Raw genomic sequence first — 13,476 nt, 5'->3', positions numbered from 1 at the left:
TGTCTATCAACATAATTTGTTTCTGTTAATCTGTGAATAAACAAAGAGCAACTTATGCTCTGAATCAATATTTTTACACTAACCTATCCTTTGGTTAATAAACACCCCTAATTCTTGCAAGATCTGATTCAATGAAATTGTACTGATACATAATTGCTATTTACAGTTTACATAGGAGCCTTTTATTAAACCCACTTGTCCTTGGGTGAAAAAATTTACACTGTATGTAAATCAGTATGTGGTTTTGTCTCAGGTGTCTTTTAGTCCTCAGGACCTGTATTAAGATATTTATAATACGTTTTTGGTTGTTTCATCTTTAAAAACACTCAAAAAATAGCTGGAGGGGAAGAAAGGTCTTCATGACAAAAACAAATGACCTAAAAAATAGCCAAATTCAAAAGTACATAAAATGAAATGTTAGGAATGTAGTCATTCATTTTAATATCTGGATGAAAGCAAGTAGGTACAAAGAATACTCAACATATGTAAGATATCATAAATGTATAGCTCTACTCTAACTTCATTTTAAAATCAATCTTACCAGTGCCAAATACTGCTGTGGAAGTAGAAGGCCGTTCAACTGGAGAACTCTGAACAACCTCTAGTATGTTTGGGGATAACTCTTGATTGGCAGGCTCAATCTGAGCATGAGTCTGTTGAGTGGGTTGCACAAAAGCTGTAGCCTGTATTTGCTGCTGAACAGTTAGAATGGGTTGAGAGAGCGAAGGCTGGACATTAGGGCTGGTTGACCGAACAGATCCACTTGTGCTTCCAAAAACCGGAACATGTTCCACAGGTCCTTCTGACTGCATAGCTGAAAAACAATTATGTTTAATGTAAGTCTTCTACTCTTACCAAAGCTGGAATCATTTTTCCTTTGTGGTACGTCACATTTTTCACAGTTTTGCATAATTATTCTCTTGTTAACTTATTAGACAAAAGCATTGTGGGTAAAGGTATTATGGATTTTTGTACTACCTTTGATGATAATAATGGTAATGATAGCATACGATATCGTAATGATAGCATTTGATAATGATAGCATACAATAAATTACTGGCTGAATTAAAAAAATACGTATCTGCAACTGCTTTTGCATCTAATATTTCATTTAAATTTTTATCAAATAAAATTAAAAAGCTCAAAGTCAAATTAGAAGTTTTCATTAAGCAATTTTTCTACTTGACATCATAACATAGTAAGCTGAATTGTTAACTTATTTGGTAATCATTTTGTTGGATCAAGTTGAGATAAAATAATTCTGTACTTCGAAAACATACACATAAATCATATTTCTGAATACCTGAATAATTTACTGAGTTCTAATATACATATCAAGATAAGACTCTAAGTAAATATGCCCAAAGCAAAGTTTTGCTAAACACCTTATCTTTTGGGACTGAATAAAATTATTAAATAATAAAACATAAAATTCTTGTCCTGAAGGAGCTCAACCTAGTGGCGTAAAAAGGCATGCATATAAGAGAATAAAATTAACTATAATTGCTTTAATGAGTAACAAGTAACTGTCATTGCTTTAATGAGAAAAACATAGAGAAGCAATGAACAGGTCAGATAGTTTCAGTGAGAAAGTAATGTTGGGTTGAGCTAGTAATTTAATATAATCTTTTAGAGTGGATTTCATATCATCTTTCTTAGCCGTTAGAATCGAAAATTTTGGTCGTAGAAAAACATACCATATACTTGTAAGGACGTGTTTTTCCCTTTGTTAACTTAAAAATAAAGCAAAGCAGAAAGGGCGGGAAAAACAAATCTGCATTAACAAGTGTCCTGGGAAGCATACACTCCAAATCCTAAATACCCACTTTTACAATAGTATCTGACTGCAGCATTAGTGGATGGTTCATTTATCCTTGAAGTTACTGTCATCTTCCCATAATAAATTTAAAGAAAGCAGTCAGTTCTATCAATATCATTTTACTAACCTTCTTGTAATTCCACTTGTGTAGGCATCACTGTAGCTGTTGGGGTAGTAGTAGGATTTGTTACGGTTGCAGGTGTAACCATTGGGCGGATACTAGCCCTGGGCGTTGGCTTATTTCCAGCCATAGCTGCAGCTGTCACTTTACTTGGAGTAGACACAACAGGAGTTGGCTTGATGTTGGCTGTTGGTGGGTCTGAAGTGCTGGCACTTTTAGAAAATGCAAGAATAATGAATCATAAAAACTTATCAGACAGATTTAAAACAAATACTTTTAGAAAGACAGTGAGTACAGTTCTCTACTTCCTGTTTGCTAAATATTTCAAAGCTCTTATTGACGAAGTTTTGAATTTAAGCATTAAACACCGCAACACTCTGGAGTGATGCATCCTGAAAATAGACTTTAACTACTGAATGGCTGAACCCAAGTCTCAGCCCAGGCTATTGTATTTGTCATATGACACATGACAGGTAAAATCAGTAGTAGACTTACTTAGAAGCCAATCACAAACTAAAAGATGAGAGAGTTTTTTCTGTCACAAAGCTGTACTTGGCAAGACTGAAAAGTATGCTAAAAAACAAGAGTTAGCAACTATATGGTAGTTTTGAAGAGATAAATACGTTTTTATAAAAGAATATATAGATTTCTGTTTTCTCCCCAAAGATCACTAGAAATTCCCTGGAATTTAAAAGAAAAACACATAAGACTGTAAAAGAACTAAAACTTACATTCCTCTTTCACCAGAAGCTGGAGTTGTTTTCAGGGTGATCTGTCTCTGCTGTTCTGGGACCTATAAACAGAAAAAGATGGATTTTTGTGCCTATCTCCCAAGACTTCAGCAAGCACAGTCATCAAAGTATTTTTTATTGTTAATTCTCACTGTATACTCTAAATTTAGCCAAAATTGACTCTAACAAAGGCTCTTAAATCACCAGGTACTTTCAAGTAACATGTATTAAAAAAAAGAAAAGAAAAAGATTTCTCACTTAAACAGAACTAGCTCATCACCTTATTAGAAGGTTCCTGAGGCTCATCTCTCTGTTCAAGGTGTCTCTCTTGGTGCTCCCTGAGTTCTCTTTCCAAGCGACTAATTCGACCTTCATATTGAGATTTAAGAGCAGTCATACGAACATCCAATTCATCTTTCTGTTGATCTAAGGCTCCATTCCTTTGCTTAAGCTCTTCGTTTTCTTTAGTTAGTTGATCTTTTACACCTAAAGAAATACCCATGTGATTATTCATAATTGAACAATGAAAAGAATATGTTCTTAATTGGTACACGAAGACATCAGATTCTACTACTGTACTTTTAACAGCTATATTAAGTTTTGACACATTATATATCTCAATAAGCAAAGTTCTAAATATATCTAATGTTCATTACTCTAATATGAAAAATATGTATTCTAACTCAAAAATGGAACTTTCCTAATTAAAATATCAAAAAGCTAAAGAATTCCAGTTAGCAGATTTCTTTAATGGGACCTTTAATATTTTAATGTAAATTTCTTTAATGAGACCTTTAATATTTTAATGTATTCTTAATGTAATTCTGTATTATTAGTTGCAAAATTTTCATTTCACATAATGTATAATACATTTTTAATTCAAGAACTTTTTTAATAAAGTAAGTTGCTGGGACACCATCTTGAAGATCATTAAAATAATGCTTTAGGATATTGCATCCTCATTTATAAGTGAAATATGTTTGCAATTTCCTTTTATAATAACATAGTTTTTCCAATTTTAATATCAGGTATATCCAGATGAAGTAGAACGATTTTCAAGTATTTCTTCTTTTTCTATTGTCTATTAGATTTGGCATGATCTGTTTTTTTGAAATTATCTTTTATTTATAAATACTAGTTGTCTATTTTTTGAGACTTTGGAAAAAAAAAGTAAGAAGTAGTTAACCAATGACTCCAAACTGAACCTCAGAGTTAAAGCAATCTGTGATAGACATACTCCTATTTGACAATGTGAATGTTACTTTTTTTGCATTATTATTATTATTATTGCTCAAAAAAATAAATAAATAATGCTTATAATAAAACCCAACTGTCTGACATTTTATTTATTTACCTAGCAGGCAAGGGTAAATAAGGCACTGAACCTGGTAGCATCAAGCTCTCAATCAATCTGATGTGGTGCCTTCCCTAAAAATCTAGAGGGTCCCTCTGTCAAATGAGGCACAAAAAAATACTTGGGCTGGAAAGATCCAATATTGTCTACCTGTGGTACCTGGGCAACACAGTCTGGGCCCAAATGATCTCTATCACAAGGAAGAACTGTTACACGCTAAAGCAGAAGGATAGTAGTACTCCATTATCTACTACCAGTCAACAATTAAGAACAACTTCATAAATTCATCATAGACATCCTCATTACAACTGAAAATTAAAACTGTTCTATATTTGTGTCTGACTAAATATACCTAATGTCTAAAGTACACACACAAAAAATCACTTGCAGTATATATTTTCTTCTTTCCCATTTAATTTTGAGCCTACATCACACAACCAACTTTTGCTACCAAGTTCAAATTTTAATCAGAGATTTACCAGCTAAGTGTGCAATTTTTGATTTTGCTGCTACAATGGCCTTTCGTGTTTTTTCTTCCTTTTCAGTTATCTGCTGTCGGAGCTGCTCCTCCTGTGTGGTTCTATCCTGAAGATCCTGACGAAGCCTTGAAAGTTCAGACTGAAGCTGCACAGTCTGTTCTTGAAGATTTTTTGCTTCTGCCTCTTTTTCAGACAATGTCTTTTAAAGGGAAACAAAGTATTCACCATAGAATTCAATCAAATCAATATAAACTGTATGTCATATAAACTTAAGATATAACTTTTTTTTTTTAGATTAAAAGGAAATATAAATATAAAAAGGTCAAACCAACTAAGTGGACACTTGAAGATGATTAGATGCTATAGGCATTTATGAACCATTCAAAAGGAATAAAATGTATACATTTCCACATAATAAAGTGTCAGTGGCTAACACATATTTCTTCAGGTGTACAACAAGGAAATTAGGGACATAACACCTTTTACTGCTCTCACACACACACACCTTCTGCAGATTCTCTACTTGACTCTCAAGTGATTTTGACTTTGTTTCAGCGTGGTTGAGGGTTTCTTTGAGCTCCTGCATTTCCTGGACTGAGACATGCTGCTCCTGATGGTCTCCAGAAGACTGAGCAGAAGTCTCCATGGCCTAAGATGACAAGTAGTAATAATGTACTTATGTCTGGTAACTCAACTTTTACAAGTTTTTTCTATGGAAATAATCATAGTGATGTAAAGAAATTTTATCTTGGAGGGCATACAAAAATGAATTTTCCATAAAACAACTTTAATGTCCAAAAATAGGAACTTAGTTAAGTAAATTACAGTTTCCATACAAGTGGATACTAAAAAACTAATCAAAATGTTGATGCACTGTAGATGACTTTTTGACTCAGATATGTATTTTTACAATAACAAGTGAAAAAGCAAAATCACAAAGAACACAGGCAAATGCATAATTTCTTTGGGAAAACATATTACTTACATGTGCAGAAAAGTATACTAATGTTCTAACAGTGATTAACACTGAGGGATAAGAATTTTGGAATTTTGCTTTATGTATTTTCTGATCCAACATAAGATAGATATATAATTAAGTCAACATACAAGTTCTTATCTTTGAGAATTAAAAACTTAGATTCAAACTATAAGCAAGATTTCTGGATTCTTTTAATAGCATTTAACAAACACCTTACTTAACACTATGCGAAGCTTGATATACACAATTTTAATTAGCAACCATTTATGATGTAGCTTTAAAAATAGATAGTATTTGAAGTGTGAAAACAGAACCAAAATATCTAACATTTACCAAAATTTGCACTTCAGACAAAATAAAGACCAATCTTAAACCACATAATGATACCAAATACACTTATATGAGTTTAGAAAAAGTTAGTAATATTCAAGATTACAAAGAAATAAGATTTTTTAAAGAAAAGCTTTTCAAAATACCTTATCTTGCTGTGCTTTTAGTTCTTCATATTGTGTCTTGTACCTACGCCCAATTTTCTTGACTTGAGTAATAGTTTTGACTTTTTCTTGGATATCAAGTATTTTGGCATCTAAGTCCTTCTGGATATTTTCCTTTTCAGTTCTTACTTTATTTAAATCTTCCTTTAGACTCTGAATTAAGTTCTGGTTGTTGGTCAAAGACGCATTTGATCTTTAAAAAATAAAGCAAAGGACAAAGACTAAATACACGAGATGTTTTTCATGTTTAAGTACTTCAAATTTATTTTGTGCTACTTCAGTAATTTTTTATTTCAAAATCCTAAAAAAACCATACAAACTTCAAAAGATAGTAACTTATGAATTTATGGTCCTTTGGAAAGACCTTATTACACGGGCTTATGTGCCTATTTCAGACGTCAAGAAAAACTGAGCTATTATTGGTCAAGTAATATGCACAATTTTACAGCATAATAAAGTGATAATATCTAGATTTTAATTCAGATTTGCTTGATAGCAAACCCACTTTCTACTGTATCAGGTGTTGTAATCCTTCTCTGTAAAGGGCCAGATAGAGTAAACGAATTAGGCTTTGCAAGCCGCATGAAGTCTTTGTAGCTTGTTTTTTTTTTAAACAATGCTTTAAAAATATAAAAATTATTCTTTGTTTATAGGCTATATAAATGCAAAATGGGCAAGATTTGGCCTCTTGGTGGGCTACAGTGTGCCAACCCTTGTACTATACGATAAACTGAACTTGCCATCAGATGACCTGAATTTAGAGAATGGGTTTAATTCTGCAACCTTAGCTAGCTTAGCTTCTTCATCTTTAAGATTAAAAAATAGTATCTCTCCTAATTAATTAATGTGCAAGATAACTGTTACAAATAAGACTATATGTGACAAAAATTTATGAGCTGTGAAGCACTGACATTAAATAGGGGACATGACATTGGTAAATTACACTAAAGCTTAAAAAATGTAAAAGAGAGGGCAGAGCCTATGGCTCAGTGGGTAGGGTGCCGGCCTCATATACAGAGAGTGGCAGGTTCAAACCGGCCCAGGCCAAACTGCAACAACAACAATAACAACAAAGGTAAAAGAGAAACATTAATTTTAATATTTAATTTCTTCTCTTTAAAGGTGAAAAATGTCACTGTAAGTTTCTTTAAGAAAATATTTAACTTGGGCGGCGCCTGTGGCTCAAGAAGTAGGGTACCGGTCCCATATACCGGAGGTGGTGAGTTCAAAACCAGCCCTGGCCAAAAACTGAAAAAAAAAAAAAACAGAAAATATTTAACTTACAAACTATGCTGAGAGATTGAGAAATATAAGCTAACCAAAGAAGAGAAAAGAAAAACCTACTTGCATAAGTTATTTTGATAGCTGTTTAACAAATTAATTACCCTTAGAATTATACTAATTAGCTTTAAAAAATAACATAGAGAAATAGTTCTCATATATTTTACATATGAAGCATAATATAATATCATTCTTTGCTTGACTCCTCAAAGAAACAGAGGAAAACCAGATACAAAGGCTCTAAAGCTCTCCATTCTTTCTAAAGCTTGAGAGCACTGGGGGAATCATGTAAAGAGAAGAAAAAATTCAAGTATTATATATGATTTAAGGTTTCTTTCCATATACCTTGCAATTTCAGCTTTAAGTCTTCCAACTTCTTCAGTCAACTGCTGAATACGCTTAGTATGAACTTCTTTTTCAGAAAGTAGCTTCCGATATTCTTCTGTATCTGGATCTTTTTGTTGACTTAGTAGATGCTAGAAGAATAAAAATGTTCATTTGGTTTTTTAGGTTTTATGAAACAAATGTGCTATAATAAAGTGGTAGAACAACTATGTTTACACTAGGTGTCCTGCATGTGAAGTGATCAAGCATAGAACTGTAAGATAGTAAGATCAAACTAGGCTTTAGTTTGTTTAGCCAAAATGGAAGAGGAAAAAAAAAATTCAAATGTTAGTAACTGTTCATTATATTTTTCATATTTGTGAATACACATTTCAGATTATTTATAATGAAGCCAAATAAAGGGATGCAAAGAATCTTAAAAACTTTTAAGTACCTAATTTCATATTGAAATTGATATGTAATTGATATTTACCATGAAAAACATATGTATAATGTATTACAATCTAAATAAATATGAGCATTTTCTAGGTGCTAGGTGCTGGGAGAACTTCATGTTTAGTTAATTTCTGTCACATGAAGAGGGTTACTATTTTCTCATTTTACAAATGAGGAAAACTATACCTCAGAGAGGTTAAAAAATTCTCACAAAGTTATATGATTAGTATGTGCAAGGCAGATTTTCAACCTTCTGGTTGAATATTGAGCTAGAGTTTCTAACCACACTATGCTATATGGTTCCATCTCTTTAAAGAGCACCAGTGAACAAGTCTGCTTAAAGTGCTTTAATAAAATATATAAATTCCTATGTTTATGTACGAAAGTATCTTAGAAATAAAATAAAGCCAAAACTTTAGGAGTATGGGAAATAAACTAACTGCTTTTCGAAAATATAACCAAAAATTTTTTAAAAACTGAAATTTTGAGTTTAAAATCTGTTATGTATACACATGTAATGTATTAGACTTTCACTGATTAAAAATGCAAAAATCTTCACTAGTTCTTCAAATATTTTTATCCTCCTCCATTTTACTCTGTTAAAACAACATGTTTCCATGTCTAGGAATAGGTGTAAAGTGCATTTACCTGGTTACGTGCTTTCCAGCGTTTAACATCCTCCTCTAATAACTTCTTCTCTGCCTGCAACATCCCACTCTTCTCACTCAGCTCAGCATTTGCTTCTTGTAAAGGTAAAATATCTAATTCCAATTTTCTTACCTGAAAATATCACCAATATATTTTTAAAAAACTAATGTAAAAATTCATTTATAATATTAAAATAATGTGCCTCAAAAAATAAATAACATGCCTCCATGTTGATTACTAATCTACAAACCTTTGCTTGCATCTGCTGTAGATCCTGTTCTAGTCTTTCCTTTTCTTCTCTGAGCATCTTGTTGGTCTCCATAACTACATTCATTGTTTCTGTTTTCTTCATCAATTCTTCATGCTGAGCCATTGTTTTTGCAGTTACCTAAACATTTCAAACATAACACACGGTTAACAATAGCTAAAAGGCTACCTTTTCCTACTAGTTCTAATTCTCAATATAACAAAATAGAATTTAAACTTTTTTGTTTTTCTTTTTTAGGCAGGGTCTCACTTTCTTGCCCAGGCTACAGTTCCCTAGTGTCTGCCAAACTCACCAGGGCTTAAGTGATCTTGTGGCCTCAATCTCCTAAGTAGCTGGATGACAGACTAAATTTCAACTTTTAAAACTGAAATTTTGGTAAGTTTGCATTTTTCTGTAATGCACGTTAAATATGGAGTTTAAACAAATGTAAACAATTATAAAGATAAAAGTAGAAGACAATAAAAATCCCACCAGCAAATAGCTAGAATTCTTTCTTCTCATTAAGTATAATTATCCTCTTTTGCACATATTACTTTCTTCCCCTGCTACTTTTCAACCTATAGCACATTTTATGATTGCCATGGTACACTGCTCATACTTGGACAGATATTATTTTTGATGTAATGTGGGTTACCTCTTGATGCTTTCCCTCCTACATTTACCTAAGAGCTCGTTTTCCCTTCTAAACTTGTTCACGTGCTGGGTATTTTACTTTTCTAAAGCTCAAAGGAATAGCAAAAGGAGCAAAAGATACTAAGACAGTATACTATCTTCCTTAGAAACCCTCAATCTCTCTTTTTTTCCTTTCAAGTATTAACTCCATTGAATTGGAGAGCCTATTTACTGTTACTATTTCCATGGTCATACATTTGAATTTGGGTAGTTTTCTCAACGGGATGTAATTCTGAAACTTTTAGCTTCTTATAAAAACATAAATCCCATTAAGTCTAATTATTCACTTTTCCCTGTTCAATGGTTTCTCCTCAGCAGTCGTTTTGGCTATGTATTATTAAAAGAAGGTAAAAAAAATACCTTAAGGTCCTAATTTCCTTCCTTCTAGATGTGGGAGTATATTACTTTATCTTCTCAAAATAAGGTAACTCAACAATATGCTTTGAGGTGCTAATAACGGAGTAAAGTCAATCTTGTGCTATAACCACCCATTTCACTACATACCATTTTTACTTCTTTTGGTTGTTAGTTTTGACTATTTTTTTGCTCCTTTGACAAAAAGTACATACTACAAACCAGTCATGGTTCCAAATGCATCATATGCACAAATTCCCTAAATCTTCATTATTAATATCCCAATATTACAGGTGAGGAAACTAACAGTGGGGAAGTCAAACAATGCTCCCAAGACCACACAGCTAATGGCACGAAGCTAGAATTTGAAAACAGGCATTTGGTTACAGAGCCTTCACACTTTCCAACTATACTGCATCAGTAGTTAACAAATGTTTAATGAATTTATGAGTTCTAGGAAGAACACTTACTTCAAAGTAAATTTTATGCTGTGTTAAATGTTACAAATATAAATGAGTTATTCTCTTATGATTTAACAAATGCTTTCTTAAAGTAATACATACCTGGACTTTTTCCCTTTCAGCATTTAGACTATCTTGCAGTTCTTGTAGCTCTCTTTCTAAAAGTTCAACCCTTTGTCGGTAACGTAGACTCTCAACCTGAGCCACCTCAAACCTAGTTTCAGCAATTTCCTTTTCTCTTCGTATAAATCTACAAGAATATATGTTAAAATTTTATTTAAAGTAAGAAGGCAGTATTTTAAAACCTGAGTAATTTTTGAGATGACAAGTTATTCAAAGAGCTATTTTCACTAATAATAAATAATGAGAGACACTTTTGTTGTTGTTATTGTTATAGACACTGGCTTTAAAAATGTGTATCTTTAAAATAACCTGAAAAGCATTTAGTTTTTAAGAGGAACCTGCTCAAATTCTTACTGTCAGAGTCAATTTTGAAGTTATTTATTTAACATTTCTTAATGTTAAAAGTGACCACTAACTTGGTGGCTGTGCATTTGTAGGGCAATAAAAGACAGAATGAGCTTCCTATCAGGAGTGTGTACAATTCCCTTTTCAAATATAAGCATTTGTAGTTTCATTTCATAGTTGGTATGCCACAGAAATGAAGCATGAAAAACATATTTGGTTTACCTGAGAATTTCTAAGATTTGTTCTTGAGATTTTCCTTCTTCACTGAGCGATACATTCAATGGACCTTGTACACCCTCCTTTATAGAAGCAACTACCTTGTCACTTAATTTTTCAATCTGGTCATGAAGTAATCTGTTTTGTTTCTCCAGATCTTCACAGCGAGAAATACACTTAGAAACTTCATCCTATAAGCCAAAGAGGTCTATCGTAATAGATTTTCTAATACACAATAAAAAAAAAACAAAAAACTTACAATTCTCCAAAACATTCTATTATAATCTACAATACCTTCAACATTCTCTCTCTTTCCTCCCAAGATGCTTTACACTCTAACAACTGTGATTCTGCTTTCTGGGTTGTTTCTTCCAAATGCTGACGGACTGATGCCATTTTTGAAACCTGTTCCTTGGCAGCTTGTAGAGCTTCAACATCAGCTGCATGCAGCATCAATTCCCTTTCATATTTATTCTGAGCTTCCACAGCTATTTTAGCCTGCAAGAAATTATTCCCACATTGACACCAAAGATTAAAAATCTATAAGGCTAATCAGCTGAACTTTAGAAAAAGATACACATTGCATTTTTTACAATAAAGACAATCTAAATGTAGCAAACAGGAGAATTAAAAGTTAATGCTTTATCTATTTAATTAAATATTAACAAACTTTTAACAATGAAACTTAGAAGACTATGTAGCAATTTGGAATAAACTTTGTGAAATAGAAAGTCAAATATAACTCAGCTATGTAACCTATATCCATAGCACACAAACTCTAAAAGAATAAAATGAAAATCATTTATTTGCATATTTAATTATAGATAAATAATTTGACTTTGATTTCAAATATTATTCTGGATTTGGCAATAAGGCAAGGATAATTCACTTTTATCTCATTTACTTCTGAAGCCTCTTTGCCCTGTATTCTGTTTTTAAAGTAATACTATTGTATATGTGTTACATGTACATAAACAACAAAGAATAACAACCAAATGAAGAGCTATGGATATACCACCCGACTTAAAAATGAGGACACTGCCAATAACCTTACACGTACACCTTTCCCATCCCACAGCTTGAGTTGTGTTTTGTTACTTCTTAGAAGTTATAAAGTTCTGTCACATGTATGTGCTTGTACATATTTATACTTAAAATAATGAGATATTGCTTTTATAGTTTTATAAAAAGTATAAAAATTTGTGCAAGCTCAACAATGTAGTAAAAATGTTAATCTAGAAGTTCTTTCGTGTTGAGGGAAGATACCTCTAACCATTTTGTTTGTAATGCAATTTTACAACCAATTCTAGTAAAAGGCCAAAACAGTAGGAGAATATTCAAAATGTAATCATGTACACATTTTAGCTTCCTATTCTTGTTTTCCCATTTGTCAAAATTGCTTTTTAATGAATATGCATGCACTCTTTGCCATTAGCCTTCAATTTATCTTAGTCCAGGTTCTACAACAGTGGAAATAATTTTACATTTTTATAAGCTCTACCAGTCCCTCAAATGGATAAATGTACTCCAAGAACCATTCTCTAGGATCAAAGTTCATTTCTTAAGAAATGGTTATGAAAGCAATATTTACTTGTTCCTGACAGTCACGTCTGGCTTGCTGTTCATTACTTAAAGCTGTGCTTGCTCTCTGAAGAGCCTCTTGTACTTCATTTTGAACACTAGAGAGTGTTTTCTTCAACTCAGATAACTAAGGAGGAGAAAGATTAAATCATCGTTAACTGCTGCAACCGTAATTGGAATATATTGTATTCTATTACTGCACCGAAGGACATATTTTTAAAGATCCAATTAACCCAGAGGACTGCTGATAAATTTAAAAGTTATAACCTTGTATAATCTACTGTACAGTTTTGCAACTCTATGTCCACTCTCTAACTAATGTTTGCAAAAGTCTCAGATGCTTCTAACAAGAAGTACCAGTACTTACTTCTCAAAAGTAGTCTAAAATTTTCAAAAGGAAATAATATACAGATGTAAAGAGTAAAACAGAAAACTAAAATTATTGCCTATGTGGTCAGTAAATTACTGTTGAAATGATCTGAATGGTAACTAATGGGCTAGTTAAAAGAATTCAAATCCTTACAAGAAAAAACAGATTAATATGGTTAATAACCCAATATACCTGTTGTTCCATGCTCTCTATGGCTTTTCGCTTATCATCTTGAAGTTCTTGTTTTTCCTTCTCTACTTCCATCAACTTCTTTTCCAACTGTGTCTGAAACTCAGCTGACTCTTTTAAACGAACTTCAATATTCTTATGTACTTCTTCTGTCACCTTAACCATAATACAAAAAGTAGGATACAGAAATTATACACTGAAAGATATATGG

At 32.3% G+C, this 13,476-nt stretch overlaps 1 protein-coding gene across 3 annotated transcripts in view; it reads right to left on the bottom strand.

Moving 5' to 3' along the window:
- TPR (translocated promoter region, nuclear basket protein) overlaps window positions 1-13,476 on the bottom strand; it is a 67,559-nt gene that overhangs the window by 19,807 nt on the left and 34,276 nt on the right. For all 3 annotated transcript variants that reach the window (XM_053604383.1, XM_053604384.1, XM_053604385.1), the window contains exons 24-38: window positions 13,269-13,421; window positions 12,717-12,833; window positions 11,420-11,623; window positions 11,132-11,316; window positions 10,544-10,691; window positions 8,937-9,074; window positions 8,687-8,818; window positions 7,604-7,734; window positions 5,960-6,170; window positions 5,010-5,153; window positions 4,505-4,703; window positions 2,952-3,157; window positions 2,672-2,733; window positions 1,947-2,152; window positions 542-814 (exon numbers count right to left, since the gene is read on the bottom strand). In XM_053604383.1, the coding sequence (XP_053460358.1) occupies window positions 542-814; window positions 1,947-2,152; window positions 2,672-2,733; window positions 2,952-3,157; window positions 4,505-4,703; window positions 5,010-5,153; window positions 5,960-6,170; window positions 7,604-7,734; window positions 8,687-8,818; window positions 8,937-9,074; window positions 10,544-10,691; window positions 11,132-11,316; window positions 11,420-11,623; window positions 12,717-12,833; window positions 13,269-13,421 (2,509 nt within the window). The remainder of the gene's footprint in view (window positions 1-541; window positions 815-1,946; window positions 2,153-2,671; window positions 2,734-2,951; window positions 3,158-4,504; window positions 4,704-5,009; window positions 5,154-5,959; window positions 6,171-7,603; window positions 7,735-8,686; window positions 8,819-8,936; window positions 9,075-10,543; window positions 10,692-11,131; window positions 11,317-11,419; window positions 11,624-12,716; window positions 12,834-13,268; window positions 13,422-13,476) is intronic.

This window comes from Nycticebus coucang, chromosome 10 (genome assembly GCF_027406575.1).
Source record: "Nycticebus coucang isolate mNycCou1 chromosome 10, mNycCou1.pri, whole genome shotgun sequence".
NCBI classification, from domain to species: domain Eukaryota; kingdom Metazoa; phylum Chordata; class Mammalia; order Primates; family Lorisidae; genus Nycticebus; species Nycticebus coucang.
This window is presented reverse-complemented; position numbering and strand designations above follow the sequence as displayed.